General features: G+C 49.0%; 1 protein-coding gene across 1 annotated transcript in view; it reads left to right on the forward strand.

Annotated features, from left to right (window-relative positions):
• The first annotated feature begins 13,486 nt into the window (after positions 1-13,486).
• Positions 13,487-27,485, forward strand: part of PIG-C (phosphatidylinositol glycan anchor biosynthesis class C) — a 68,791-nt gene continuing 54,792 nt past the window's right edge. The window contains exon 1 of the mRNA XM_075670272.1: positions 13,487-13,808. Within this exon, the coding sequence (XP_075526387.1) occupies positions 13,658-13,808 (151 nt within the window). The 5' untranslated portion in view covers positions 13,487-13,657. The remainder of the gene's footprint in view (positions 13,809-27,485) is intronic.

Below are 27,485 nucleotides of genomic sequence, written 5' to 3' on the forward strand. Positions count from 1 at the left end.
CGTTTGCCTGCCTTCGCAAGATACACTCGAAACCTTGAACCTACCGCATTAACACGACGCGTGCATGTCCCCGGTTACGACGGGTAAGCGTATACGCAAAAAAAAAAAAAATGATGCCGTGCATAACGATATATGCTACGCCTGACGCATACGTGTACCGTAGTTCATACGCCACCAGGCACACGCAGCAAAAACTTGCAGTCATGATGGTACGCCAACCCAGAAGTAGTACGTGTACGTTTGCTGCGCGCGGCCTTCATTTTCAGATCGTTGACGCAAGGAGTGCCTCAACGCTATAGTCAGTGGCTTGGAATGCCGGCGCATATTTATTGTGCTTTTTATGCACGGTCTTTCCATACCATAAAAGTAAAATGCACATTTGATAACCGGGCAGTAAAATATAACCACGCAGCGAATCGAGCGGAGGTATTTTCCTGCGTATATATATAGCTCGTGCCCGCGTAAGTTGTACATGTGCGCCATCGAACGCGAGAAAGCTCTTTAGCATATCCAGAAAACGCCCTTCGATCTTCGCATTTTGAATTGCACATTTATAGACGTCCATTTCTGAGAGAAAAGAAGCACCACCACCCTCTGAGACGGGTAGGACGCGATACATTGCCATGGGTGAAAATGTCGGCCTCTCACGGAAACGATATATAAACGCGCGGAGAGAAGTGTGCAGAAGCGGAGCGGTTTTGTGGTCATAGCTTTTACTGAAATTGTAGGTTGTCTCCGACTAGAGACCGTTACAGCAGCAACTCCCTGGGTGTAAATCTGAACTTCTGCGAGGTCACGTGAGCTCACAACGGCAACACGTGTGCCTATAATCGCAACAGTGCAGAGAGCACGTGCTCTGGCGACCCGGTCCATTCCGCAAAAGGTGCGTTGAGCCAGTGCTCGCAGGCACATGACGATAGTGTGTACTCGAATGATGCAAAGACAAGCAATGCTATAGTGCAGATGATGATGATGAGAGAGAGAGAGAGAGAAATGGCGCGGAGGTTAATCAGATACGAGAGTTTCCAGTTTGCTACCCTGCACGGCGGTTGGGGAAACAAGGTTCAAAAGAGATTGTTGAGGTATTTTCAGCATATTAGGTGGGCAGAAGAAAGTGGACGCACACAGCGCTGATGTCACATGTGTCTACGCGCTGTGCGTCCCTTTTCTTGTACCCGTCTAATACGCTGAAAAATACCTCAATAATGCCAAATGACCAACCTATGAAAGAGGGAGAGAGAAAAAAAAAGGCCACGTCTCCGAGTGACGATGGTGAACGCCCGACGTCCTTTACAAGAAGCGGCATCCACAAAGCTGACCTGTCGCTGATAACTGTGTATTTTCCTAAGCAGGTTGGCCGCCCCTGCCCTCCTTCTACCGCGATTATGATCGGGGTGCATGTTCCTAGGTATGGGCGCGACCGCAATGTTCTCACGAATCGACGCAGGTATTTGCCCACCGCGCTCCTCGACCAATCGGAAGCCGACTCCCCAGAGAACAGGGACACGCCCTCCACTTACAACAAGATTATTAAACACTACTATCTCAGCAGTAGAACCTACTTTGTTCCTCGTCCGCAGCTCAATAGAGCTCAAGCATTAACGCTCCGTCTACTACAAACGAATACCTATCCCAATCCGTCGCTCTTACATAAAATCTATCCGGATACTTACACCACTGATACCCGCCGCGGTTGTGGAGAAATAGCCACGTGAGACCATATGCTCTGGCGGTGTGTCCGGTCACGCTCTATCATCGATAACAGCTCGGCCAGATGGGAGGCGGTTCTCCGCAGCCCTCTTCTGGCTGACCAACCCTGGGCTGTCCAGCAGGCCCACGACGCGGCCTAGAGGCTCGGCCTTCCGGTGCCCACGTGGGAGCGGCCCGCTTCGTGAAGACTCACGATCTGCAGGACTTCATCAAAGTTTTACCGTACCATACCGTACGTCTACGAGTATTTTGCTACAAAGAACGGCATGGTCGTCGGTGGCTACCTCATAGCAGAGCCACATATTAGCATAGTATAGCGTAGTTTTGGCTATGTACTGTGTAGACGGTCATATTCGCAGAAACGGTATAAGTTGATGTTCCTTAACGCATGACTGCAATTTTAAAGCAGGATAAATTTATTACGCGTGTTTTACATAGGTGCTGTAAAGTTGCGCACTCTTATTCGATAAACGTGTCTTGTCCGCAAAAGTACATTCTCTACTGGGCAGGCACATAGCGCTTGCTATTGTCTGCTACAGCCTGCACATAACGCGTCGAAGGTGGCTGAAGTGCGGGGTTTTTCTTTCTTTCCGTCTTACTTTCTCTCTTTCGTTGTTTCTTTCTCTCTTTCCTGCCTTCCTTCGTTCTTTCTTCCTTATTTCTTTCATTCGTTCCATCCGTCCTTCTTCCTTTATTTTACTTCCTTCTTTCTTTCTTCCTTGCTTTTTTCATTCCGTCTTCCTTCCTTCGTTTGCTACTTCCTTCCATCTTTCTTCCTTCCTTCCATGCTTCTTGCTTTCTTTCCTTCTTTCTTCCTTCCTTCAATGCTTCTATATTTCCTTCCTTCTTTCTTTTTTCCTTGTTTCCTTCTTTGAAGGAGTGGTACAGAAGGTTTCACATAGAACAATATTATTAGGAAAGTACATGATTACAAATGTGAGTGCAAAAATTAACATAGAAAACAGTACAGTATCATTCGCAAAATACACGATTAGGTAATTCTCGCACAAAGTGACCAACAGACATCATACGCAATTTGCCATCTAAATCGTTCCATAGTTCAACTGTGAAAGCAGGCACGTACCCAAGGGGGGGCCGGGGGGGCTCGGGCCCCCGCCCCCCGAAATTAAGACGCATACCCCCCGCCCCCTCCCCACCCACGCCACCACTTTTCACACACATTCCTAAAGCGCCGCCAAATCAATGTTGAAACTTGACAGCCAGTCGGCGGTCAACATTTTGCTTCCTTTTTCACTCCTTTTGGATGGCGGTAGTTATCGGCATCTTTTGGGGTGTGAAGGCCAGTTTCCTCATCGATTCGGTGCCCACGCGATTAACTCGAGATGCATTCAGTTGTCACCATCTTTTCGACGGTCACGCGCTTCGCTGTTGCTTCGTTAGTGCAACCTTCTTCATTTAGACTGATCCAGGGACCAAGAAAGGGATTCGGTTCGTGGTCAGCTGGTCTCTATGCACGTGGAATGAGTTGCTGCGAGAGAAAACGCCAATTGCGTTTAACTTTTCCTTTTGCTTCATTATTTCCTCGAGTAACGGCTCGCCGCGGCGCTGACAGATTCTTGGAACCATATACCCGCGATATGGGTTAGATAAGGCGAAAAACAAAATAATGCGAAACAGCGTCCGTCATGAAACCCTGCAATAACCATTAAATCCATAAGCAACATGAATGTCATGTTGTAGCAATTGCTACGGACGGGTGGATGCCTGATTTTCCCTTTGTTCATTACTTCTCTCCATCTTGCGGGTTTCCGCAGAACTACTACGTCAAACACTTGCCTTTGCTTCGTGTTGTCGACAAATTCTACTTCGTCCTGCCACCTGCTAGCCGCCTGGTTAGCTCAGATGGTAGAGCGGCTGCCCCGGAAAGGCGGTGGTCCCGGGTTCGAGTCCCAGACGAGGACGAATTTTTCTTCAACTATGAGGCTGTTCTTTCGAGGAACCCGTATGGGTTTCCTTTGTAGCAATTGCTACGAACGGGTGGATGTCTGATTTTCCCTTTATTCATGAATGTCATCCGTTACCTCGTCTGGCTTTCGCCTAATTTAAAGCACTTTTCGTGCAAAATTGCCTACTGGAAACAAGAGTCGCAAGGCGTTGAGAAATTAAGCGATCTACTAAGAAATCCATTGTCGGCAACCGAGGCAACAGCCAAGCAGGAAGAAAAAGCGAAAGTTAACAAACTTAACCGTTGTTTATTAAAATATTTATGGATCAACATCTTCTTATTTAAAGAGGAAGTAGAAAAAACTCCGCCGGAACTGGAGAACAATTCCGTGTGTTTTGAATGACGCTTCTACAGTTATCAGTCGAGCCGCCTGATGTAGCCACTTCTCCGCAGTGCTTATGCAAGTGTCTTTCTAATCTTCAGCGGTGGGCGTAATACGTCTAGATTCGCGTAATCCTGCGCCTTACGAAGTTGTACTGGACTGGCAGCCACGCATCGTTACGTAACTTCCCAAATAACAATACGAGTCGTTTGCGGCACTTGGTAGAGCATAAACGAGGGATCCAAAACAACTGTGACGGTTCCGCAAATATATATTTATCTATCATTTTTACAGAGATAATTGAAAAAACGCCACTATAGTCGGATACAAATTAAGTCTGCAGTGAATCCCCGCCCGCGCCCTCATAACCGCCAGCCACTGTTCCTCCGGGAGGCTGCAAATAATTCGTACTTCAAACTTTTCTGTTACCCAAATAAGGCGGCAACCACACAAATAAAATTATTAGGGCGTAATTTTATACCTTTTTGCCTCGCCTATTATAGTGGAATGGCCGAACCCTAATTCTTTATTGAACTGAAATAACGTGCTTGCTTTGCTGCAACTATTTATTGTCAAGTTTCATTTTAGTTGGCGGTGAAGTTTCTTGAGTAAAACGGTTTCAGCAGTGAAATGAAAGGCACCGCAGACTTTTGAAGAGTGAAATATACTCAGGCTCCATACACTTTGTCCATGTCTGTTGCACACATCATTGCTTCCGCCGATGTAAAGACTCTTCAAGAACAGCAGACGCTTCGGAGGTATCAAGTACGACGCCATTTTGAAAAGGCCGCATGACGACGATTTTGTTTGCTTCTGTGATTGGCTGGAGGAGTAACACAACCCCGCGTGGTTTGTGTGCCTTGGTCGCCAACTGCTGCTTTTTTTTTTAATTGTATTCTATAAAGTAATCTTTATTTTACACTTTGGCTTCTTTACTTGTCCTTGCCAGTGTTCTTCGTGCGCTTCTTTCCTGCGCAAGTCCATTTGACGCAGTTCCTTGTTTGCAAAGTAAAGGAGAGGTGTATCGCACAGGGCGTACCTGTAAAGTACACCTTGGACGATATAACGTAAAACTATTCCAAACTTTTCTATTCCAATTCTGCAATCAGCCCACCGCGATTGGTAAAAAAAAATATTGGACCACCCCCACTTCACCTGTCTGTCGCACGACGTCACGAAAACCGCGTTCCCAATCTGATATGACTTGTGCACACTGATTATACATAATTTGACCGAACAATACAAAAATGGTTATTTCTGATTCGACGCCTTTTCGCCATTCGCCCTGGGCTATTTGTCAAAAGTTTTCGGGCTGCACCCACTTCACCTGCCTCTCACGCGACGTCACAAAACCGCAAAAACTTACCGCGTCAAAGTGACGTGTACGCGTTAAAGATGTATTAATATGTCGAACAAAAGTAAATTTTCTTCTGAATAGCCTCAGGCTGCCCCGTTCCGAAAGGAATAAAATATCGCTGCCGCCGATCGCTCCGGCACTGGCTATAGTTCACCCGTGCCGGAGAGCAGGGGTTTATTTGCGTGTAATAAACTTTTTGCGTGGCCGTGTAACGTTTTCGAGAACTTTCGGCCGGTTTACGACCTCTTTCTGCCAACTCTTCTTTACTGAGGATCCGTTTTAGCCTCGTTCTTAAGCTTCCGTTGCATGCCACCCCGAATGTCGACGAGCCACCACAAGCGAAGTAAGAGAAAGCGGACCAATCGCAGACGCCGGCACCACCCTCTTCATCCGGTTATCGATATTCAGTGCAGTGGCTCGGCCTCATCGAATCCCTCTCCACTTGAGCGTGCTCCTCGCCTCTTGTGAGCCAATTAGATAAGAGAAGCCGCACAGTGCAGGCAATGTTATTCGTTTTTTCAAGCAAACAAAATTGACCTCCTATTAACGAGGGGAGCATTTCATTGGTTTGTTCAGACAACCCTGCGGGTGACCCTCCGATGCTTGCGTCGGCGGTTGCGCAAATTTGACGTCAGGAGATTGGAATAAAAACATATTGGAATAGTTTTACGTTATACGGCCCCTTATTTAATTTCTCTTTTGTGGGTTTACATGTTTTTATGTCGAATGGTGGACGTTATTCACATTTGTACAAGTAAAGTACCCCCCCTCATTTGCATAGAACTTACCTTGGGTTGCCCCCCCCCCGAAAAAATATCCTGCGTACGTGCCTGTGTGAAAGGAAAGAAAGAAAATTTGAAGCAGTATAAAAACGGCATAAACGATCGATTGCCGTTTATGCGGCACGATGTTAAGCGGGCTAGTACAGCGAGTGACACGTGCTGAAGAACTGGCTAAAGAAAAGGGGGCGCCAACATAAATACGCCTGTTGACGATCTTGTGTAGAAGAATAATGCGATCGCATGTGCGTCTGTGTTGAAGTTGTGCTGGAATGTATTTCTCTGCGGCTGAAAGCACGCTCCCGCATGACGCGCCGAGTCATTGTGCCTGACGCATGTATGGAACCACGTGTCGCTGACGTCACGCTGGTTCTACTTAAACTGCTGTGGAAATAAAGACGGGGGCTCTTCCCGCTTGCCTGCGGGTTGCACTATATACAGTCGTCTCCGGTCTTTTGCCGATCACGCACTGATAGCGGCGGGCGCCGTTACGACAGAAGTGAGAAGTGTGTGAAGTGATAAGGTGAGGGCGTTGTTAAGAACGGCCCGCTGTGATGCAAGTTTTGCCAGCCAGTTGCGACAGCAGCGGCAACCTTTTGGGGGAACGCCACCGCAAACCTCTAGCCACGGCGTGACGACGTGTGTGTGTGTGTGTGTGTGTGTGTGTGTGTGTGTGTGTGTGTGTGTGTGTGTGTGTGTGTGTGTGTGTAAAGAGGCGGCCGTTTCCGTCATCTGGGTATCGGGGGAGGACCGAGTGTTTATAAACCGCTGTTGTGCGGATGCTCAAGACACTGAGCATCATGTTAGACTGATACACTCTCTCTCGCAGTCGTGTTAGACTGACACTCTTTCTCTCGCAGTCATACTAGACTGATGAACTGCATGTAAATACTGTAAATAAACCCATATTCCTCGTTCTCGATTAGAAGCAGTCCTTCCCTTCAACAACGTCCTCAGCTGGGATAAGTTGGACGACGGCATGGGCCAGCTACTTTCTAATTCATGCCGGACTCCAATCTTGACAACTGGTCACGAATGGTGGGATTGAGCCCCCAATCCTAACAGCGTGAACTGCTGGAGAGAAATGGCGGTCATAACGCTTATAAATGAATATTATTGCTTTTTTCTGCGCGTTTTCAAGTTTGTCGTTAGCGAAGTGCGGCGGCCAGACCGCTGAAGCATATTCAAGCGCAGACCTTACTAGAGATTTGTACGCCGTCAGCTTACAGTTTTTGGTTGCATCTTTCAACGTATGTTGTAAGAACCCGAGTTTCCTAAGTGCTTTGGAGCTATATGTTTGGACCAATTCAAATTTGAACAGAATGTTACACCTACAGGTACTTCAACTCGTTTACGTGCGTTAGTTGCATGATATGTGTTGTTACTATACGAAAAACGAAAAGGATTTTTCTTGTTAGTGAATGTCATCGATATAGTTTTGCTAAAATTTATCCTCATCTGCCATGTGTTGCTCCAATCACAGAATGAAGAAAACACATTATTTAGAATAAACTGGTCGCGTGGATTATTTATATTTGAATACAGAAAGCAGTCATCTGCATATAAGTGGATTTTAACTGATGTGTTATGAGTTACCTGGACGTCGTCATTAATGTAAATGAGAAATAAAAGTGGCCCTAGAACTGATCCCTGCGGGACGCCAGATGTTATATACACAGACGTTGGTTGAGAGTGATTGAACGTGACAAACTGTGATCTTAATGTAAGTAGTCCGTAAGCCAGCCTAGTAGTCGGACCGCGTATATTCCCTTGAAAAAGGCAGCACGTTTAGTTATGAGCTTATTATGACAAACAAAATCGAATGCTTTTGAGTAGTCGATGAAAATGGCGTCTATCTGACCGCGATGATTTGAGCATGATGCAATGTCGTGTGTGAATTCAATTAACTGTGTGAGAGTAGAGTACCAAGCCCGGAAACCATGCTGATTATTAAAAAGAATGATTGAATTACCACAGACGCTCGAATTCAACGTACCCATGACTTAATTTACTATATCTGGCAACTGCTTTTGCAGGATAGCGAAGGTCCCCACATGACATGACCAGGCTGAATGCAGACATGAAATGAACATTAGACTATTTTAATCCCAATACCACTTTGCTGTCTGCAAACAGAGGCCCTGGAAGGCTTCCGGTTTTGCCCACTGAAACAGCCAGTTAAGTTTATCAGACAAAAATACAATGGCGAACTGCAAATCAACCATATCTCGTAAGTTATTCGAAACTGTTGCATATATTGTTCAGACATATGGTACGCATATTACGAGGTCGAATCAGAAAATATTTGCCCCTATTTTTTCTTAGCCAAAATAAGGTACATACGGGTAATTACAACGCACTATTCAACGTACTTTACACTCTTTTTCCACATAGTCTCCACACCGGTTCAGACATTTGTCCCATCGCAGCACTAAATTTGAGATACCCCTGTAGTACAATTCGTCCGGCTGACGATACTCTTCGTTGCTCGTACACCTTGGGCGTGTGAAGCACAACCGCCATCTTCAACAACTGACAGCAGCGCCATGCCGCGGAGCAACCGCCAGATAAGGCCGAGCCCATCTGGTGGTTGGATGGAACTGGGAATGGATATGTTGACTTCGAATTTACAGCGTAATTTGGCAAAAAAAGAAGTGAAAAGGAAGGGGCAAAAGACTTTCTGATTCGCCCTCGTATTTCAAAACGTAAAACGAGAACAAAAAAGGCAGTGAAAAACACTTCCACACGCATACAGGACTGATAGGGAACACGACGGTGGAAGTTTATTGAAGCCGCTGGCTGACTGCTGACAACGGAGCGTCCAAAACTGACTTATTAACTGAAAGTCGAACACATCTTCATGCAAACATTATACGGGCTGCAAACAACGCCATATATTCCCAGCGAACTGGATTATATATGATTATAGATATTTCCAGCGAACTGACGTAATACGTGGCATATCAGATCATGACGTACCAGTATGCGTGTTACCACTGGTTGGTATTACTGCCCACTTTCCTGTGTCCATAGTAACAGACTTCCAAAACGGTGATGACAATAGCATACTAACATACCTTAATCACGAGTTCCAGCCTTTTTCCCAAATGGGTTCCAATGCCTCTGTTGACGTAACTTCCCTTTGGCTTATGTTCAGATCTATCGTCCTCTACTGCGTCACGAACTACGTGCCTACTAAAACCAAGCGGCCACCAAAAAATAATCCCTGGTTAACCCGAGAAGTAATTCAGGAAAAGCGCCGTCTGAAACGATTGCGTAGAACAATAAAAATTAAAGGAGACGAATCCAGGGTGACGAAACTGCCTAATTCCATCGCGGAATTCAAGCTTACAGCCAAACGTGCAAAAGAATATTATTTTAATATAACGTTATGGAGCTTTCTTACTAATAATCCCGGAAGGTTCTGGAGGCACTTTCGCACCAATGATAGAGAAGCGTCCCACTTACGCCCAGAGGAAGAAACTGCGAAAGCCAACGCATATAACATTTTCTTTCAATCAGTATTTACTACAGACAATAACATTACTCCCCCCATTCTAACCAGACAGGGAGTAAGCATTGGCAAATTAGACATTACGGACGCTGGCATACTTAATCTTCTGTTTAAACTTGACCCTAAAGAAAGGCAGCGGTTCTGACAACATGCCTAACGACTTTCTGAAAAAGTATGCGGAATGGTGCAGTAGATACATCGGCATAATTTTTCGTAAATCACTCACCACTTCACAACTACCTAACGACTGGAAAATTGCAAAGATAATACCTATACCTAAATCAGGCGACACAGCAGAAATTTCAAATTTTAGACCCATTTCATTAACTAGTACATCCTGTAAATTTCTAGAGCACATAATCTTAAAGTACATAACGGTTTTTCTAGAGAGCATTGGCTTCTTGTCTCCCTACCAACATGGCTTTCGCAGTGGTTTATCAACAGTGACCCAACTAACAGAACTAGTCCACGATCTTGCATTTACTGTCAATCACCGCGGCCAGACTGACATGATTTTACTTGACCTATGTAAGGCATTTGATTGTGTATGCCATACCAAATTAATCGCTAAAGTTGAAAGTGTTCTTGGGAAAGGGCTCCTTTCAGCCTGGATAAAAGAATTTCTAGCCAATCGTTCGCAATTTGTAATCTACGAAAAAATGCTATCTAACCCTGTCACCGTTACCTACGGAGTTCCGCAAGGCTCAGTTCTTGGGCCATTACTCTTCCTAATCTATATTAATGACATCAGAGCTAAAATTGGTTGTAATATAAAACTGTTCGCCGACGACTGTGTTATCTATAGCGAAACCACTAATTATAGCGACCACATCGCACTTAATACATCCCTCAACACTCTAGCTATTTGGTGCTCTAATTGGCAGATGTCAACTAACGTAAAAAAGTCTGTGGCCATGACCGTAACAAGGAAAACAAGACCATCTATATTTAAACTTTACATATGAGATTAACGGCATACCACTAACTACAGTTCAACAACATAAATACCTGGGAGTTAAATTAACCTCAGACCTCAGGTGGGAAAAGCATATTTCGAATATCACCGCAGGAGCATCACGCAAACTATTCTTCCTCAAAAGAAGCATTGCGCTCTCTACGACATCAACGAAGCTACTGGCCTACACAACGTTCGTTAGGCCAGTTCTCGAATATGCAAACACAGTCTGGTTTCCTCATACAACGACTAACATAACAAAATTAGAGGCAGTGCAAAGAAAGGGCATAAGGTTCATTCACAACAAATACAAACGCGCTGACTCACCGACTAATCTTCTAACGCAGTCTGGATTGCAAACGCTATCTACCAGAGCAAAACACGCTCGCCTGAAGTTCTTGTTTCAGCTTCTAAAAAATAACTATAAGATAGATGTGTCCAGGTACATTTCATTTTCTGAGGCTCGAAAAACACGTAACAAACATGCGTACACTTTAACAGAATACACATGCAACAACGACACGTTTAAGTATTCATTCTTCCCCCTTACAGTAGCGTAATAGAGCCGACTTGATCCTGCTATAACCACCATCGAATCGTTGTCCAAATGTACCTCACAAGTGGAAGCTGCAGTGCGTAAATAAAATCATTTATCATCGCATGAATCATTTTGCATTGTGTTGCTTTCGACGTCCCATTTTTCTTTTTCCTTTTTTTTTGTTGGTTGCCATTGTGTGGACATATGCTACACTCTGTTCCCAAAATAAATTTTCATTACTGTATTACTTCTAGTCCTAAGATGATTGTTGTAACTGCCATTTTCCTGCGAATTGCTAGCATAGATTTTTTTTTTTCAATTCGTTTCTTCTCGCTCTCAAAGTTTATATGTTTTAAGCGCATCTCTTCACACAATTTTGTAATTTCTTGACGCTTTAAGTGTTATCTTTCAGTTCGCTCCTGTTTCTTGTATAACTGGTTACTTACATGTTTTTCACTGCTAGTATCATGTTAATTAACTGTCATGTGAAAACATGCATTTTTGTTCCTAAACTCAGCTTCCTTCTTATGTTGCCATCCTTGGGCAATTGTTTTCTTTTTCTTTTCCTTTTTTTAAATTAACTTTTCTGCCTAGATGCGTACTGATATACATGTATACTGTATCGCCCAACTGCCATGCTCTCAAATGAGACTAGCAGTATTGTAAATAAATAAAACAGTATCATAGAACGGCATTTTGACCCACAAAGAACTGCTGCTAGTGAGCGCGTCTCGTTCTTCGTAATCAAAGAATAACGACATGATATCTGCATTAGAAGACCACAGAGTTTCCTTGGCCAGATTCAGAGATTACAGAACGCGGGTTGCACCGATAGTGAAATCTGGAGGGCCTGTCATAAACTGATAAGTAGGTAAATGGTACTGATAAGGCAAAGAATAAATCAAAAGAGCCCGCGCGCAATGAAAAAAAGACCGGTGGTGTTGCAATATTTGCACAAGCTTTCGCATTGCTTGGAAAACATGGCTATAATTATTTTTTTAATAGCACGGAGGGGGGGGGGGGGGGGGAGAGAAGAAGACCACGGAGTGCAGGCGTGCTTCGTGTCGGCTCCTCTATTTTCCTATGTTTTTGTCGGATTATCGAGCTTCTCGTGGTAATTCTTCTTACCAGCGATCAGCGGACTCGTCAGGACTCCCCCGACACCAAGTTTCGCCAGGTGGGCCCATCTTCTGGCCGATAAGCAGCGTCTTTTGTCCCGCCACGCAGGCGGCGCAAGCTAAGCCTATCTCCACGTAGGCCACTATTGCTCGGCCGCCGCGGCGGCGGGGCGTGCCAAGCCTACCGTGTCGCCGGACCTCATTAGAGCTCCCAGACTCCGACGGCAAAGTGCCAGGCCTTTCCTGACGTTAAATGGAAGTTGTCCAGGTAGAAGGAACAGATATTAGGCCGGAATATTTCGGCGAGGGAGCGGGGTGGTGCGATGTCAAGAGGAAGAAACGGGCCGACGGTGCGATCGAGTCGGCGCATAACCAGCATGTGCACATGCAGCGACGGACGGTAGCCGCGTCGACTACGGGAGTCACCACAGCGCAGTACAAAAGGAAGTACGCTCGTCAAGTGCAGCAGGTTGCCGTGGCAAGCCGAATGCCAGAGTTACCGCCGAACGATTACAAAATCGTCGTACGCCCCCGAGGCGGTTTCAACGTGCGCGATTACGGGACGGATCGCATTTGCTGCTGCCTACTTAACGCGGTGGGTGTAGGCAGAGAAGCAGCCGGGGAAGATAGCATCTGCCTCAACTTAAAACAGAACGTCGTGGTGCTCAGCACGCCGTCTGAAGACAGAGCAAAACGCTACGGAGCCATTAGCAAGCTTTGCATCGGAGACAGAAAGTTCGAGGCGAACACCTATCAAGCCGCCCCGGAGAACTCTTCCAAGGGCCTAATTAGGAACATTTCCAAGAGCGAGAGCCCGGCAGACATCATCGCTAATCTAGTGACGCAGCGTAACCCCGGAGTGCTGCACACGAAACGCATGAGCAACACGGACAACATAATCGTTTTGTTCGACGGATTCCACGTACCGAGATACGTATATTACCGACCTATGCTCATCAGATGCTCCCTCTGCAGGAAGCAGATTGACGTGTGCTACGAGTGCGGAAGGCTGGGACACCGCGCCGACGTGTGCCCCAATCCCAACGACAAGATTTGCCGTGGATGCGGACGCAACAATCCGTCGCCTGACCATCGATGCGAGCCGCGGTGTCGACTGTGCGGCAAGGGACACTTCACGGGAGACCGCAGGTGCAAGGCGAGATACAAGACCCCATACATAGTCAAGCGTCGCCAACTAGCGCGAAAAAGACAAGAAGAGGAAGAAGCAACCACAGCGTACGGCAGCGGTTACAACAGCAGCAGCGACTGTAATGGCAACGCCGGCTACTACCTCAATTTTCCAGAGATAGACCGTCATTCAGTCACCGACAACCGAACAGGACGCTCGACCAGCCGCGGCGGGAAGGGCGGAGCGGAAAAATCCCGATCCCGATCCCGATGTCGCAACCGAGCACCGAGGCCGAGAAGCACGTCGATGACGCGCGGTGGCGGCGGTCCGGGCACCGCAGCTGTGGGCCACATCAACCAACAAAGTCAGCAGCAGCAGCCGTGGCAGCAACTACAAGGTCACAGGAGCACTGGGCAACATGTGAGCTTGGGCGGCTGTCGCCGCTTCTCCCGGCGGCAGAGGCGCTTCGGCGGGCCGCTCTGGCGGGCCCACCGTCGGCGGCGGCGGTGGGAACGAGCTCGAGCGAGCGATAGAGCGAGTCCTAAAACAACGTTTAGAACCATTAGAATCAATAATTGCCGAGCTTAAACGCGAAAATGCGCTACTTAGAGAGGAAAATATCAAATTGAAAGGCGAGGCTCCGCAACCGCAGCAACCATCGCAACGTCAAACGACGCTGCCGCCGTCCTCGGCGCCTCGATCACCGACTCCATCACGGCCTGAGCCGGCCGGAATGGACACGGACAACGAGGGCAGCTCGGGGGAGACGGCGGATGAACGCTATGATCGTCCAGTTACCGTGAAAAGGATCGCACTAGATCCCGCAAGACCCGACAGCAAACAGGGATGCGGCCGTTATAGAAACTACAGAAACGAGTAGACAGCATCGAGAAGAGCCTCGAGGAACGTTTTAAAAAACAGACGGCTCATATGAACGAAATGTTCAATAACGCGCTAGCTAAGATCTCTGAACAAACAACACAAATGTTCGCCGCGCACTTGGCGCGCATAGACGACATAGAAGCGAGGCTGTCGCCAGCTGCAGGCAGACCACTCAGAACAATGAGCAAGCCGTACGCTAGACAGCAACAATACAATCAGCAGCAGCAAAACACGCTCACAGACGTATATAGAGACGCAACCGCAGCTGCAACCGCAGCAGCAACCAAGTCGCCTCGATGGGGACGGGTTAAATTAAACGCAGGCATCACCATGGCTACACACGCAACGAAGCACACTAACACTGGGAAACAACAATACACAATCTGGCAATGGAACTGCCGGGGCTACAGGAGGAAGCGGGGTAATCTCCAGCAATTCATACGCAGCCACGAGACGAAACCGGACGTGATCCTTTTACAGGAGACAAACCATCCGGTTAAACTAGGAGTAGGAGGAGTAGATTTTAATGAAGAGAAAGGAGGAGAGGTCGGCCTGGAGAGCGTGTCTCTAGCCTGCTACTCCTCACAGGGGAAAGAGGAAGTGGGAAACACAGGGAAAGGTAGGTGGCGGGTGATTATGGTATGGTACAATGAGATACTATATACACGTTGTCCAATATGCGGATGCGCACCGTAGACGCAATATACGTAAGAGTAATCTTGTCCATACAAAAAGTAATCTTGTCACAAAAAGTTATTGCGCAAACACATTTCGCACTGACTGCAACTCTCAGAGCTTCTAGAGGCGATTGTCTAAACCAGTCTCACTTCAAAAGTTCAAAAGTGATTTTATGGCACGTTGGGCACAGTGAACACTCCTCCACGCACCCAAAAGCTTTTCTTCTGAAAAGGGGCGGGAGTCCAAGCTGTCAACTGTAGATTTGAGTGTGCTTCGTTCGGCCGCATATTGAGGGCACACGCAAAGTACGTGAGCTATTGTCTCGAGAGTGGGACATACGCTACATTCAGGGTCCCGTGTTTGTCCAATCTTGTGAAGGTATCGGTTGGTGTATGCCACACCCAGCCGTAATCGATGAATGAGTGTTTCCTGGCTTCTCCGCAACCGAAGTGGAAGCCGGAATTGTAATCCAGCGTCAAGTCTATGGAGGCGCTATTGTCGATGTTCGGGGTTGTCCCAATGTCGCGCCGTAGAAGTTTTAAGGGAGGTATGGAGCAAGGCGTTAATGTCATACCGGGAAAAATGAATTTTTATAATAGTTCCGTCAGTGTGCGCCTTTTTTGCTTCTGCGTCCGCCTGTTCTTTTCCAGCTATTCCACAATGGCCAGGAATCCACTGCAGCACGATGGTATGCCCGGAATGAGACGCCTCAGCAAGCAGAGACATGATGTCATAAACCATAGGACTGTATGCGGTTCTGTCACTCATATAATTGCTGATGAGTTGCAGTGCTGGTTTTGAGTCACAGAACACTGTCCACTTCTCGAGACTCTGTAGCAGTATGCAGCGAAGTGCTTCTCGAACTCCGGTCAACTCAGCTGCTGTAGACGACGTCCTGTGTCCTATCTTGAACCGTTGTGCGATCCCCATTCCTGGCACCGTGTAGGCCGCCGCGGAAGAAGTCTGTGTCACAGAACCATCTGTAAAAACATGTTCGTAATATCCATACATGTAAGCAATGTATGATAGCGCAAAATGCTTGAGCCCAGCAAGCGGCATCTTCGACTTCTTCGTTATTCCAGGGATTGAGAGTCTCACGGATGGCTTTGCCATCGTCCAGAGTGGAACTTCGGGTATGCCATACGGTTCGAAGTCCGACGGTAATAAGTCTTGCTGCGACAACGCGGCTTCTGAGTAGGCGGACACAGGCCGTACGCTTGTGACGTTCGTGAGTAGATGATTCTTGTGTCTAGTCAGTAGCCTTAAATGCACTCGCAATGGCTCATGTTGCAGATAAACTCGAGCTGGGCACGCTCGTGCCTCTGCAATAGTGCCCCAAGTAGACGCACATCGTGGTAGTCCTAGGCAAATTCTCAGTGCGCGATCCTGAGCACTTTCAAGTGTGCGTACAGCAGTTGTACTAACACGAGAAAGTACAGGCGCACTGTAGCGGAAGTAGCCAACAAAAAGTGCCTGGTAGAGCTGCAGAAGAGATGACTTGGATGGCCCCCATGATTTTCCAGACATATGTCGAATGATCTGAGTAAAGCTGTCCAGCTTTTTTCTTAATCCAGAGAGGTGCTTCGACCAAGATAAGTCACGGTCGATGATGACTCCGAGAAACTTGTAGTGGGTTACTGAAGGTATAATCTTCCCATCAATCATAACGGGGTAGCAGGCCATTGACTTCGGTGTAAATGCCATGGTTACACTTTTTTCCGGTGAGAGCTGCAGTCCGCGACTGTTTAGGTATGTCGATGTTATTCACACCGCGCGCTGCAGCTTCGTTTGCACTTGCAAGCGCGTTAAGCTCGTGGTCCATATACAGATGTCGTCTGCGTACGCAAAGACCGAGACTGTGCCTGCGTGTTCTTTGACCAGTCCAATGAGAACGATATTAAATAAGGTTGGGCTCAATACACCTCCTTGAGGCACTCCACGATAGACGGAGTGGTTCTTTGTTTCACCGTCTGGAGTTGTCATGAATATCGTTCTCTCTTGAAGATAGCTGGCTATCCATTGATGCATACGTCCTCCGACGCCACATTCTTCTAGGACATTTAAAATTGCATCATGTAGAACGTTGTCAAAAGCACCCTTGATATCTAGAAAGACAGCAGCCGTTAATCGACGGCGACGTTTCTGATGTTCAACAGTTGTCACTAGGTCAATGACGCTGTCGATTGACGATCTACCCTTTCGGAAACCTGTCATTGCGTCTGGATATATATTACGCTTCTCCAAAAACCACTCCATGCGCGTCAAGACCGTACGTTCCATGGTTTTACCTATGCAACTGGCAAGCGCCACAGGTCTGTAGGAGAGCATAGCATGGGGTGTCTTGCCTGGTTTCAATAATGCCACGATTTTGCTTGTCTTCGATGTGCAGGCACAGTTCCCGAGGACCAAGAGAGATTGTATAAAGCCAGGAGCTCTTCACTCGCTCGAGGGCCTGGATGGCGCAAGGTAGAATAGGTAATGCCACCAGGACCAGGCGCACTTGAGTGTCTTGAAGAGGAAATCGCTGCACGTAGCTCTTGCAGCGTCAATGGGAGGTCGAGACGATCGTCCATTGTTGGAGGAGCACACCGGAGCACTGAAGCTACCGATGTTGCAGATCCAGAGAGGTGTATGCAGGAATCTTCCGCGATTTCCTTCTCTCTGCGCGTCTGGATGATAGCCAAAGCTCGGAAGGGACGTAGCTGTTGTGGAGAAGATGGTAGTGCTCGTACAACATGCCATATTGTGGACAACGGTTTTCTTGGGTCCAGGCTGTTGCAAAAGGACCTCCAACGTTGTCTGTCAAGCTTGTCTAAGTATCTTTGAATTTTCTTTTGCACACGGCGTGACGTCCTCAAGCCTGATATCAATTTAGTTCGCCTGTATTTCCTCTCGGCGCGAAGTCGGACTGCCCGCAGCTCTTCATATATAACGTCAACGGATGTTCTTGAATTTGATGCTTGAATGATGCGTGTTGTTGCGTGCATTGCTGCTCTAATGCGCCCTTCAATCCCTTTCGGTGAAATTACACAGTTGCAGGATTCTCCTAGCTTGTCTGAAAAGCATCCCAGTCAGTGCGTCGCGTATGAGAACTTGGAAGTCTTCTGAACCATCTCAGTTGTACATAAGTAGGTAGGTGATCACTGCCATACGTTTCAGCATCTGTGCACCAGGCAGCAGAAGACGAAAGGCATCGTGAAGCGATAGCTAAATCGAGACAGCTGCTGTATGTTGTGCCACGAAGAAATGTTGGTGAGCCATCGTTCAGGATGTCAAGATCATTGCTGCTTGTGAAGTTAAAAAGTTGTCTTCCTCGAAGATTTGTGATCCTACTGCCCCAAAGATGGTGGTGCGCGTTGAAATCGCTTACAGTAATATGAGGTCCTTGGCAAGAGTCAAGAACAAGTTTCAGGTGTCCAGAGTCAAATCTTCCCCTGGGAGAAATGTAGCCACCGATGATCGAGATTATCCGGCGCTTTAGCTTCAGTGTTATAGAGACGTACTCGTTGCTGTTATGCACCGGAACTTGGTTTAGCGAATACGTGAGGTCACATCGAACACATAGTAAAACTTTGCTAGTATTTCCATTTGTCGCAGACGCGAATTGTTCATATCCAGAGAGTCTAAATGACGATGTCATATTCGGCTCGCATATTACGATAACTGGAAACCGATGCTTGAGCACTCTCTGTTTAAAATCTCCCAGGCGACCCCGTAGACCTCGAGCGTTCCACTGGAATATTACGGAACCGCTTATCCTTTCCTGTAGTGATAACCTTGAAGTTGATGATGCCATGGCGTTTACTAGCTTCTATACAGCAGCAAGCACTGGTTCTAGTGCGTCGAGAATTTGCACCGCAGCCTTGGCAACGGGCGTCTTAACTCCGATGAGCAGCATTCGCAAGGAACGAATCAACTGTGCAAGCATTGCCTTGATTTGCCCATCCGACGATGAAGGTTCATGTTCACGCTGGCGTTCCGGCTGCACGTCTGTACTCCGAGATGGCAGGGAAGGCCATATAGTAGTGTCCTTGGTGTTCAGAAGAGTAGACGTGGTTAAAGGTGGCTCTGACGTTTGAGGACTAGCAGGAGCGCGCGACGACTTTTCCTGGAGTACAGGTTGTCCTGTTGTCGATGCTGATATCCTTCTGCGATTACGTGAGCGCCTCTGGTGGCGGTGGACCTTGGTATCCGCTTCTCTGTGCGTAGATCGATCTCGTACCATTTTCCTTAGCACGGACATTTCAGTCTTTAATTTTGGACAGTCCTTCGACGTTGCCTCGTGCGGCCCATCGCAGTTAGGGCACTTCAAGTCAGAGCCAACACACGTCAACTCATCGTGATCACCACCAAGTCTCGGACATGTCATCTTGTTCACGCACACAGCACTTACATGCCCGATTTTCTGGCATTTATGGCACTGCAAGGGCCTAGGGATGTATGGACGGACAGGATGTCGCACATAACCCACTTTTACATGTTTTGGTAAGGTCTCTCCCTCAAAAATGAGTTTAATGCACCTTGACCGTCCAAAACGGTGTATGTCTGATATGGACAGTTGAGGAGATTAGCGTTGGGAGATCGTCATTATCAATATCTGCATCGACATCGTAGATAACACCGGCGGTGGTGCTGCCTCCATGTACGATGAATGAGCGGACGGGTATATTTCCTAGCTCAGTTACAGCTTTCAAAGTGTCGAGGATGGTTCGTGTAGTCACATCAACAGTAAGTATGTTTCTTCTGGGATTAATTCGGATCTCTCTGATTTGCCCTGGAGCCAGCCTCTCGAGATAAGCAGTGAGAGTTTGCCTATTGAGGGAATTGAGGTTGCCTGTAGCAGCGACGGGGATGTAGGCGATTGTGCACGCTTGCTGCGTGGGCGGCTTATTGTAGTTAAGCTTACTCACGCTTGATGTCCTACGAAGTTTCCTCTTCAACCGACGATTTGTGACCTCGGTATAACCGCCGTCAGAATCCATGTCGTCGACGTCTGAGCAGCTCGATGGCCTTGGCAGAGTCGCGTTGAGGTGGTCGAGCGCAGCAGACCGACTTACAGCTTGGAGGCCAGCCCCCAACCTTGGCGGCAGAGGAGGCGGAACGTCCGTCATTGTTTTTGACATCGTACCCGCCACGGGGGCGTCGGTACGCACAAATTTAACCGAAAAAACCAGAGTGAAGCAGGACTAGCAGCTGATTAAGAACTCGTCTTCTTCGTCTTCTCGGTTAAACTAGCTGGCTACAAAGCCATAGACGCGACCGCAACGGAGAACAGGCAAAGAAGGAACCGGGCTACACCCCGCGTGGCGGGTGGCGCCGGGCCGGGGGCGATGGTGCCGCGCCGGCCGTCTCCCCCGCCACGCCCGTCAACGGTCGCCGCCGTGCTCGTTCGACGTAACGTCACTGTGGCGCAGCGAGAACTTGTCTGCGTAAATATACCTCACGTGTTCGTAGAATTAATTCCTAAGAGCGGCTGAGGACTCTTCGTCCTTAACGTGTATAGTAAACTCACGCTGCAGCACAGATTCGGGGACCTACTGCAGGGCACGCGCGCGGCTTCCGGCGGCGAGCCTCTACTTGTTGAGGGCGACTTTAACGCGCCCCACGGAGCCTGGAGTTACACCCGAGAAACACCCAAGGGCAAACACCTTTGGGAAGACTCGCAAGACCAAAGGCTTGCACTGATCGAGAATCCCGCCGATCCTACACGCAGAGGGAACAGCGTGAGTGCCGATACGTTACCAGACCTTGCGTTCGTTTCGAATGTAACAACAGCGCACTGGCAAAATACGCAGGAAGATTTGGGGAGCGACCACGCGCTCATCGAGATCACGATAGGCACAGGCCCGAGCGGTCGTAGTACTAACCCTGAGGGCAAAGGTCGTAAGCTCAAACTCGTGAAGTGGGACACGTTCCGCAAGAAGCGAGAAGAAGCGGGGCGAGGCGACGAGCCGATTACGGACATAGACGAGTGGACCGAGACGCTCAGAAGGGACGTAGGCGCATCAACGAGCGACGTTCCGCCCGAGGCGAACCTCGAAATAATTGACAGCAGGCTCCTACACATGTGGGAAGCAATGCGATCCCTCCTAAAGAGATGGAAATGCCAAAGACATAATAAGGCGTTACGCAAACGCATAGCAGAGTTAGACAGAGGCACCGAAGAACACGCACTCCAGGTATGCAGGGCACTATGGGAAGACACGTGCAAGGCCTCGAGAGGCAGATGACCGGGGCGAGCGCTTGGCGCCTTTTTAGACATCTATTAGATCCGGAGGAGACTCGGGCCGCTCAAGGCCACAAGACTCGTATACTAGTAAGAGATTATAAAGGCGATAACTTCCTCAACGCAATACGTGACCGTTACTTTAAGAAGGCCGAAAGCATCCAGCACGCCGAATACGACGGCGTCGTAAACGAGAAACCGGACGCGGAATTTAGCGAATCGGAAATTCGGTAGTCCTGTTCGAACTAAACACTCGATCGGCGCCCGGCCCGGATCGGGTTACCAACAAGACTCTCCGCAACAGACGACGAGTCAATCTCCCGACTCGCGGCCTACGTCAATGAGTGCTGGCGAGGGGATTCCCTTCCCGAAGCGTGGAAACGGGCCCGCGTTATCATGATTCCTAAACCTGGCAAGCAAGTTACGCTCGATAATCTAAGACCGATTTCGCTTACGTCTTGCGTCGGCAAAGTCATGGAACACGCAGTTCTCACCCGCGTGACCGACTTTCTCGAAGATCATGACGCGTTCCCGCGCACCATGCTAGGATTCCGCCGCAGCCTCTCCGCACAGGACGTATTGCTTCAGCTTAAGCACCAGATCGTAAACGACACTATATAGCTCCACTGAGGTAATTCTAGGCTTAGATATTAAAAAGGCCTTTGACAACGTTAAGCACGAAGCGATCTTAAAAACAATTAAAACATTAGGACTAGGCCAAAGAATGTATAATTACGTTAGATATTTCCTCGCGGGCAGGCGCGCATGCGTCGTCGTGGGCGACGAGGAATCGCCGGAATTTGAGACGGGTCCGTGCGGCACGCCGCAAGGATCCGTCATATCACCGTTACTCTTTAATTTAGTTCTACTTGGTCTACCCGAGAAATTAACAGAAATAGAAGGATTACATCCAGTGGCGTAGCTAGGTCATCGGGCACCCGGGGCCCATAGGTCTTCTGTCACCCCCCCCCCCCCCACCAAGGTGTAGTCGAGGAAGGCGAGCATATCGACAATTTCCGGGTTTCAGCACCAGTACAGCCGCCTTGGATACCGCGCACGTCCCCCGGGTCCCCCTCTCCTTCGCTTCCTTTCCCAGTGATCGCGAATGCAGCAGGTATTTGGTGGCGAGGAGTTACGGAGTCGCCATCTGTCGGAAGCGCCTCGCTGGCGTAGTATCAGGGATCACGCGGCGCGCTCCTCATAGGTTTTGCTGTCAGCGCTCACTGAAAACACCAGGCGGGAGCTCTCCCGGACATTTCTGTAAGTACTTTCGAAACGAGAGAAGTTTTTTTACTGTCTGAATAATAATCTTGGGCAAACTGAAAGCACAGAATCGTTTACAGACGCTATCTCTTTACCGAATACGTACAGTGAACGCCACTGTGCGCGGTCGCCGCGATGGAGTCTCCCGAACCGGCTTCTTGCGTGAAAGGTAGGCAAACGCTGAGAGCAAACTATGTGAAATATGTTCTTATAGTGTTTATATAACTAAATAGAGCGTAATAGAATGAAGCCTCAATGCAGCGATCGCACAGCTTCGCAGCGACCGACTGCGCGTCTGCATATGCTTGTCCGCGCACTGTTTCGCTTTCGCTGCGTGCGCGTTTTCGTGCCGTGCCATGAGCTTTAGGCCGCAGAATATGAGCATTTGACAGTATACAAGCAACCATTGTTGCGTGGGCGCTATCAGAGCTGTTCAAAAGTAATTTCATTGTAGAGACTTCGACTCTTACAGGGAGGGGACTATGATGTGCCGTCGCGACGACTCAATCTTTTTTTTTCTAACTTCTTGGACGTTTCAATATTATTTCTCGAGTTGCGTCGCACTATATATTTATCAGTGTTCTCAGCGTGCGATTTCCCGCTGCTTCTTTTTTTGTAATCCAGTGCATTAATTCATAACACAAACATGACCATGGCCATGCTTTTTTTTAATGTGCTTCTTACCGCTCCCTTTCCTCTCTAGTGAACTTGCCAGTATCTATAGCATCGACAAGTTCATAGAACAAACCGTCATGACATTAGTCGGGCAGTGGACTCGGGCGAGCGTCTCATTGCGCGTTTTTCGAACATCGCAGACCCGGCGCCGCAGCAGAAATCCTCCTCCCGTCTGTACTTGCTGCATACCCGAGTTGTAGCCGATGGTCTGTTTGCCGGTTTTATGTTTCGCGAGCCAAGCTTCACGCAGCTTCTTGTGCTGCGGCTACGTATGAATAAGGCTGACACCGGGATCCGTTGCGTACGTCCGGCACTGCGGCACCGAGCAGTAGCCTACCATGTTGCGCGCCTTCAAAGGCAACCACTACCTATTGTAGTCCTTTCAATCGTTCTAAAGGATACACTCGAAGCGGGAAAATAAGAAGCTTTTCTTGAGTTAATGATATGACTTTGAGTCCTCAATTCTGGAATTGAAGTGCTTCCTCTATAAGTACTAATTGAAGGATTATTAAGGATATGGTTATTACTTACCTGCCATATTTTTCACGCTACCGAATTCCTAGTAGTCACAAAGACACATAACTTCATAGAATATCGGGAAATATCTTTACAAAATTCACGTTTTTTTTTTGTAAAATTCTGAGCAGCTGACACAGACACTGTACTTGTGACATTAAGTCACACAACAACAACAGTTTTCTTAAACTTTCGAGGGTAAGAAGGAAAGCATGAAACATAACGGCAGATTTTGCAGCGGCTTCTCGGAGCGAGCGGGAGAGGGGAAGTTCTTCGGCCGCACCGATTCTGAAGACGATCCAGAGAATCCCATTCGCGACTTTTGACGGCCGCACTTATGCAACGTCGCTCTCAACGAACGCTTCGCCGTAAACGCGAGAGCCGGGCGCGCTCGTTGAACGCCCTCTTGCTGCTCTCTTTGTTCGTCTTCGCTGCGCGTTCTGAACGGAAGAGGGACCCAAGAGCCTCAACGCCTTACAACGCCTCACTGTATATTTAGCGACTCCTACTCCCAGTGTTTGGATCGCACCGCTGGCGCGATCGGTTGGGAACTCGGCGCTGACGCCCGTGGTTGTACCTGGGTCGCAAGCCCCAAGGGTAGCGTTGGCCTGGCGGCCTGGGGTACAACTGGAAGCATCCGAAGGTCCCGGCAAAGCATGAGTCGACTGGTAACAACAAAACAACTTGTTTATTTTAACATTGCAAAGAGTTGGCGGCCAGGTTGACCGAAGTAGAGAGACGGGAGAGCACTTTACTCAACAGAAGAAATCGGAGCCCTCCCCTTGGCGTCCGGGGGCAGCTGTTTTTATACTCTCGCAGTTGAGGGCAAGAAGGAACCCCTCAATTGACGAGCACGTGATTGTACAATGGGCTAATGGTGACGCACACTGTCGTAGCGCCGCCGGTCGGGCACAAAGACTGGGATGAGAGGGTGATCCCTGCTTTCGCATCGCCTGGTTCGGGCACAATGACTGGAAGGAGAGGGTGCCCCTGCTGTCGCATCGCCTGGTTCAGGCACAATGACTGGAAGGAGAGGGTGATCCTTTGCGGTCGCATCGCCGCAGTCGCGCCTGGAAACACCTGGCGGGGAGAGTTGCGGCGACGACGATCGGGCCAAAATGTCTGCCGCCCCGCCGCAGTCGCGCCGGCAAAACCACGTGTCGCAGGCGAAACGCAACACCAGCATGAACGCACGGCATGAGCGCACCCCACATGAAACGTTCCGCTAAGGCGAATAGTTTAGCGACCACCATTTTGCGAATTAAATTTTTTAGCCCGCACATTCGTGCAATTATTTCGTGAGGCGTTGATAGAGCTGCAGCCGAGAATTCTTCGGCGCAACGCATCGGGTACATGAGCTCGGGCTACTGGATACCGGAGCATTCTTTGCCATTTGCGCCCAGTCAAGCCGGCGGAAAGAGGGGCGTCTTCAGGCGTATGACACCCCCCCCCCCCCTCTGGCCCCTTGCACCCGGGGCCCACGGCCCCCCGGCCCCTCTTTTGGTACGCCACTGATTACATCACAGTCTCTACGTGGATGACATCACCCTCTGGGTTCCCGGGGGAGGATGTGACGGTCACGTCGACCGAACGCTACAGGCAGGAGTAGATGCGATTCAGAATTACTTGCGTGGAACGGGCCTCGAGTGCTCGGCTACCAAGTCCGAACTCTTACTCTACAAACCCACAAGGAGAGGTCTTAAACCCTGCGCGAAGAGGAACGGTAATACATATTCCAAAATATGCATTACATCGGCAGATGGTACTCCCGTACCGCACGCAGAAAAAATTAGAATCCTAGGGTTACACCTGCAGGCAAACGGCCATAACTGAGAGACGGTGCGAATACTTCGTCGTTCGGTAGACGACACGATCCGACTCTTGCGTCGCATCACGAATAGACGCAATGGTATGCGTGAAGAGTGCGCGATCCGTCTCGTGCAGGCGTACGCGATAAGCCGCATAACGTATGTTGCTCCCTACCTGAGGTGGATCGGGTCCGAAAAAAACAAAGTCGAATGCATGATCCGAAAAGCTTTCAAGAGGGCGGTCGGCGTTCCACTCAACGCGAGCACCGACAAGTTTCTAGAGCTCGGAGTTCACAACTCCATTAAGGAGTTAATCGAGGCGCACGACGTTGCGCAATGCGAACGATTATCAAGGTCAAAGGCAGGTCGATGCATCCTCGAGTCTCTCAGCATCGCGTACCACACTCAGCATGGAGAAAAGAAGGCGGTTCCCGCCTCTGTTCGCGACCGCCTGATCATCCCGCCGCTTCCCAAGAACATGCACCCGACGCACCACGCCGGGAGACGCAACAAACGAGCAAGCGACCTTCAGAAGAAGTTTGGTAACAGCAACGAGGCGGTGTACGTAGACGCGGCGCGATATGGAGGAGGGAGAAGCGCACACGCGATAGCGGTTGTACACCGCTCAGGTAAGTGCCTCGCGAGCGCCAAGGTGACCACGGGACACACGGAGGCGGCCGAAGAAGCCGCGATAGCCCTAGCACTCCTCGCGGTGCCGAACGCTGCGATCGTGATCAGCGACTCGCAGGCGGCAATCCGCTGCTTCACGCACGGTCGTGTCTCGCGGGAAGCGGCCCGCATACTCCAAATTTCTGACGACGGCGACTCGTCATCACCCTCGCAACCCCAAAATTCTACGGTCTTCCTCCTCTGGACCCTGGCACACACCGATGTTCCGCTCGCGGGCAACGAGGCGGCCCACGCCACGGCTCGAGGTCTCACACGCCGAGCCGCCGCTGATTATGTGGCCGCCGCCTCCGCCCCCGAGAGCGGGGCATCGGATCTGCCGGATCGGGACACTACAACAGAAACACAGCAACAAGAAACAAGAACGCCTAACCACGTTCAGAGACCTCACCCAACACTACAGACTCGAAAGACGCACATTCCCGCCACCGCACGATAAATTGAACAGGAACGAGGCCGTAACTTTGCGCTTGCTCGAGACACACACCTACCCTAGCCCCGCTATCTTACACCACTGCTATCCGCGTTTATATCCAACAGACGCGTGTAAAACATGCGGACAGAGAGCAACCCTGCGACACATGCTCTGGGAATGTGCCGGCAACAACGGTAATCAAACCAGCTCCGTTCGCGACGCGTCCATAATCGCGGCCGTAGCCAGAGTAGCAGAAGGCTTGAGCTCGCTTCTTCCCGACGCTGCCCCGGATGCGGGAGCCGCCGGGGACCTTCTCCGTAGGCGTCGCCGCCACTGGGAGGCGGCTATCAAAAGTTGAGAGCTGGCAGACCAGCTCTGGGCCGTCCGGCAAGCCGAAGATGCCGCTCTAGTCCAAGGACTTCGAGCCGTCACCTGAGGCCACCGCAGCAAGAACTGCCGGACTATTCTTCAATAAAGTTTCTTCTTCTTCTTCTTAATAGTACGTATGGGATGCGTGTGGTCATTTCCGCTCCCAGCAAACTTGCCACGATTTGTTCCCGTTTGCACAAAAAAAGTGTTGGGCCATGGCAAGGAATGCAGTTTCTGTTTCGAGAAGTTAAGAAAATAGATGCGTTCGATGTAGATCGTCCGTGGTTTGCAGGTTGCCACTCTCATGAGGGCAGGTTTATGTGGGCAAGACTTAAATTAAAGGAGCACTTGTCATTATTAAAAGGCGCAGGGGGTTTGCACTTGTATTTGCATCGATTGTGGGTGCCGATCGTTATCAGGAAAAAAATTGATTGTTCTGGCATAAATATCAAACCACGAGGGAGCTTGTGGAAGCTTTTCATATTGATAGGGAAGGGGAAAGAGGCGTTAGCAAGCCGTCTGTCGCTTTTAGTAATAAAGAGTTTATATATTTGCACGAAAGTTTATGACGGGAGATT

The sequence above is a fragment of the Dermacentor variabilis genome, chromosome 1, assembly GCF_050947875.1.
Source record: "Dermacentor variabilis isolate Ectoservices chromosome 1, ASM5094787v1, whole genome shotgun sequence".
In the NCBI taxonomy this organism is placed as follows: Eukaryota; Metazoa; Arthropoda; class Arachnida; order Ixodida; family Ixodidae; genus Dermacentor; species Dermacentor variabilis.